Here is a 4,750-nt window from a genome sequence, read left to right on the forward strand (position 1 = left end):
CGAAAAGATGTTTTCATAAATGTTTTCATAGATGGATGTGCTAAATATACGTGTAAATGTATTTCGTTAAATGTATAATAGCAAGCCCAACTTAAAACGTGTCGTATATTCAGAAAAACGTTTCTAATAAATGAATATGCTAATTATATGTATTTTCGTTTAAACATGTAATAGTAAGCTCTAATACACATATAGAGATATAAAAATTCTATAAAGTATTTGCAAAATTTATAAAATATTTGCAGTTTGAATAAATAATAAAATTAGAATGGAAATAAATTTACAATTAAAACAACGAACAAGAAAATTTGTATAATATTTTAAAATAAATAGATCATTTATAATACATAACATTGTTTGATAACTTAGTAATAAAAATTCTCTTGTTTTTTTTTACAAATATCAATATTAATAATAATAATAATATTACATAATACAGATATACTCTGTAACTATAATATTACATATATAATATATTACATATAATATGATATATTGCATAATAACGTCTGATATAAAACATACTTTAATAATTCACATTCGCTAACACAATTCAAAGTTTTAAATTTAATTACAAATTAATTTTCATTAAAAATGCAATATTATAACAATTTCCGCGCTCTTATATCCTTTGTTTCAATTTTTTATTATTAACAGAATTATATATAGATATATATACACAAATACAAAATAATTTCGTTTCTATAAAAGAAAATTACTCATATGTAAAAAAATATGTACATATATTTACTTTTAAAATATTATACATACAATATGTTAAATTGTCCATAAATCCAAAATTCGCTTAAATTGTAAAAAAATATATTTAATAACTATGACAATCTCTGATGAAAATTCAGCTCATTTATTCTTCACGTATCCATAAGTGTTCCACTCTGTAAAATAAACAGATAGATATCAGTTACATACGTATATGTATGGATGTATTGCAGTTTTAACTTTTATGACTTTCGTTTTATGCATAATAAACTTAATTTATGAAAACATCAAAATTGCAATTTACTAAAGTTTAGTATGTATTAAAAGTAATTTAGAAAAATTTTTCTAATAAATAGTTTAAAGAAATGGTCTAATCTTGAACCACATTTATAATCAAATTTAATATCAGATTTCTTTTAATGAAAACATATTAAAACTTATATTGCTTATTTTTATTTAATAAAATTTTGTTCTTTAGATAATTTCTGGGACTGATACGTATCTACATCATTCGAGATATTTTTTAAAAATCAACTATATTATATAATTATTTATATAATCGAGATATATATATCATGTCTCGATAAATTAAATTAATTTTATCATATACAAAACAAAAGATGTAAAAATTTAAAGCTGCAGAAGTACTTTATACAATTATCACACATACAATATATCTATATATATATATATATATATATATATGTATGTATATATTTATGTATATTTATGTACATTTTTTTTTATCAATTTATTTCATACTTTTAATCTTATCTTCGTGAGATATCACTATTGGATACCAATCGGCACCTGTATAATCTATTTCTGGCAATTCACCATCGTAGTTTTTCGGCAAATGACTCGGTGGAATGTGAGCGTGGAAGGAAGACATCTTGGAACCATGGAAAAACATACGATTTCTCAATTTCTCCCGGACGAAAGGTTTGAACATTTGCCACACCATTTTAAATAGAAACGGTTGTTTCACAAAGTGAATCTAAATAAATATCAAATGTAATTAGAATGTGCATAATTATATAATAAGAAATATATACTATTTATCTAATATAAAATAAGAATATATAGAGATGTAATAATATTAATAATAATATTAATAATATTTAAATAATAATATTAATAATAATATTAATATAAATTTAAATAATAATATTGATTTATAAGAATGTAAAAATGGTTGCTACTATCACATAAGTCACAAATAAAACGAGCAAGTATTATAAGATAACTGGATTCTATGACCTAATATCCAATATGCCCTACTCGCTATTCGTTATTATAAAGATGAATTAACAGATAATATTAGTAAGTCATACAGGCTGTCTGTCTGACCCAATTGCATTAGTTTATTGCTCAATTTATTCATTCTGTTATTGTCAATAAAGTAAAATGTGAAACGTCATAGTCATGATGTAATATATTTCGTAGATATCTAAGTAATTGCTTTATATAGTTACCAAGAAATAGTTATTAATTTTTGTAATTCATATTATTACAGTTCCGTATTTATATTTTATAATACTATATTTAGTTTATATTTTTGTCACGTTTTATTTATAAACCAAAGAGAGGTAAATCTTTATAAGATAGAACCAATATGGCCAACTGACATACTGAGGACATACATCGCTTTTAAAGTTTTTAAATACTTTTGTTATTCCAAGGATTAATTCCTGCTAAATATCGGAGATAAGTTAATAAATAATAGATAACAAATAAGTAAATATTAATTATTCTGTAAAATAAGTGTAAAAATTACCTGTAAATAAGTAAAAATTCAATTGTTTGGAAAATATTTCTTTGTATATAGGTAAGTTTTGCATGTCAATTATAAACATGTCGATATATTAATAAACCATAACTTTTTCCATAATTATTTTTCCATAATTATTTATGGAAATAATTAGGTTACTTTATTTTCTATTTCTTCAATTTGTTTACTAAAGGAAGAAAACATATACTAAATAAATATTTCAAGAAAAAGTAGTAGATTTTAGATCATATTAAATATGTGTACATATATTCAATATTCAATATTCAATCATCTATAAATGCTACTTTTTCTTAAAATATTTATAGCATTCAAAATCGGCACAAATTTTCCGGACAATCCAATAAATATTTTAAATATATTAAATATATTTTATATTTTTTTAACATTTAGAAACGTTTCCTCTTTTGAATCTAATCATCAGTTTTTAATCTTGGATTCAAAAAATTAAATAAAAATCATAAAGTTTGGATAAATTATTGTATGAGTCGATTATCTTACATAATATTTATTGTTATCAATACTTAATCTACATATATTGCAAGATGTAAAAATAGATTCAATATAAATATAATGACGTAATGAGGAAATGCTAATGCAAGACGATACTAGTTATTTGTGTGTAACAATATAAAAATAGATAACTTCTTCTTTTTGCAAAGTAATTTTGTATAATTTTATTTATCTGGTATTGTATTAATACTTACTTCCTTCAAACGTAGTGGCATCGCATCCTGAATAAAACTAAGGAGTCTCATACTGAAGGATGGTGTCATTCCCGTGATTTGTTTCATGGAGAGCCCATCGAAATCCATTATCACCACACTACCAAATATCTAAGAAAAAAGAATAAACATATTTGTAAAAAAAATATTTGCAGATTTAAGATTCTCATTAACATTTAATTATTAATAACGATGCTTATTTGCATTAAAATTATTAATTGTTCATCAATTTAATAATTTTATAATGTAAATAAGCAATTCTGCAGATTGCAGAGTCAAATATATATATGTATATAAAATCACACAAATAAAAAAATATTCAGATAAGCATTAAGATTCTCTTTGACCAAATATAAAAATTTTTTTATTTAATTAAACACCCTTCTAATTAGATAATTTAAAGAATTATTTCAGAATGTTCATTATTTAATAATTTTTAATATATTTTATTTTGAAGAAAAAGCTTAATATTTTCTTTCTTTTTCTCTTTTTTATTTTTTTCTCTTTTTCCTTTTTGTTTTACATTGATATAATTACATTCGTTAAATCTTATCGATCGGGCAAAGTGCATTTACATCTTGCGCTTACGTCCGCATTAAAATATGCTTAATTTTGTGAAAATTTAAATAATTTATTACTATTAGCTAAATTTAATTAGCATATATAAATTTAACTTTGTAATTACATGTAATATGTCAATACTATATACAATTTTGTCTCCTCTGGTAATAATTACGAAAATTTAAATTTTTTTTTTGCATAGTCAAGACAATTATGGAATTTTGCTGATCGTGATTTGTTCAATATCAATTATATACACGCATAAATACCCATAACACTGATGCATTTTTGTATAGTAGTAATTCATAATATATGAAGATTTGTACATGCAAAAGAAGAAATATCTAATTTAATCTAATTTAACCTAAATTTCTTTCATATTTTTTACAATTAATATTGTAACACATTTAAATTTGTGTCTAAAGCTAATCTAATTGTAAATAATTTAATTATTTGATTTCTGCGTGTATATGTAAGAAGAGGCATAATTAGTAATTACAATATTTTATTCATACCTGTGTTTCTGGTTCGTACATAGCTAATTCATGTATCAAGTAGAATATGCGAAAAATTTGATCGCTGGAGACTTTTGACGGATCCCAGAGTTTACCGCAATTTACCATCATCATTCTACGATTTTTGTGATCTCTGTGTTTGAAAATATTAACAACATTGTGCTCAACAAAAGCATTCTTTTCGTCTTCCGGCATTAGATTATGCAACAGGACTGCGTGCTTCACCTTGAAGTCTGCGACTCGTTTCATTAGTTCGAACGCACTCTCCGGATAAAACTTACAAGGACGAAGGAAGATCATAAGAAAATCATCGTCGGTAGAAAAATAAATTGTTTTGTCCTCTGAAACAGAAGTAATAATTTTATTAACTTCAACAATTATCGATGATATATAAACGAAGAGATATAAAGATATAAAAACATTAATCACTCTGCTCGTAA

The 4,750-nt window shown here is 23.2% G+C and overlaps 1 protein-coding gene across 1 annotated transcript in view; it reads right to left on the reverse strand.

Annotated features, from left to right (window-relative positions):
* Window positions 1–727: 727 nt before the first annotated feature.
* LOC105620053 (alpha-tocopherol transfer protein-like) overlaps window positions 728–4,750 on the reverse strand; it is a 13,037-nt gene continuing 9,014 nt past the window's right edge. The window contains exons 2-5 of the mRNA XM_012201563.1: window positions 4,311–4,651; window positions 3,217–3,345; window positions 1,483–1,717; window positions 728–896 (exon numbers count right to left, since the gene is read on the reverse strand). Coding sequence (XP_012056953.1) covers window positions 862–896; window positions 1,483–1,717; window positions 3,217–3,345; window positions 4,311–4,651 — 740 coding nt within the window. The 3' untranslated portion in view covers window positions 728–861. The remainder of the gene's footprint in view (window positions 897–1,482; window positions 1,718–3,216; window positions 3,346–4,310; window positions 4,652–4,750) is intronic.

Source organism: Atta cephalotes (assembly GCF_000143395.1).
Source record: "Atta cephalotes unplaced genomic scaffold scaffold00024, whole genome shotgun sequence".
NCBI lineage: Eukaryota > Metazoa > Arthropoda > Insecta > Hymenoptera > Formicidae > Atta > Atta cephalotes.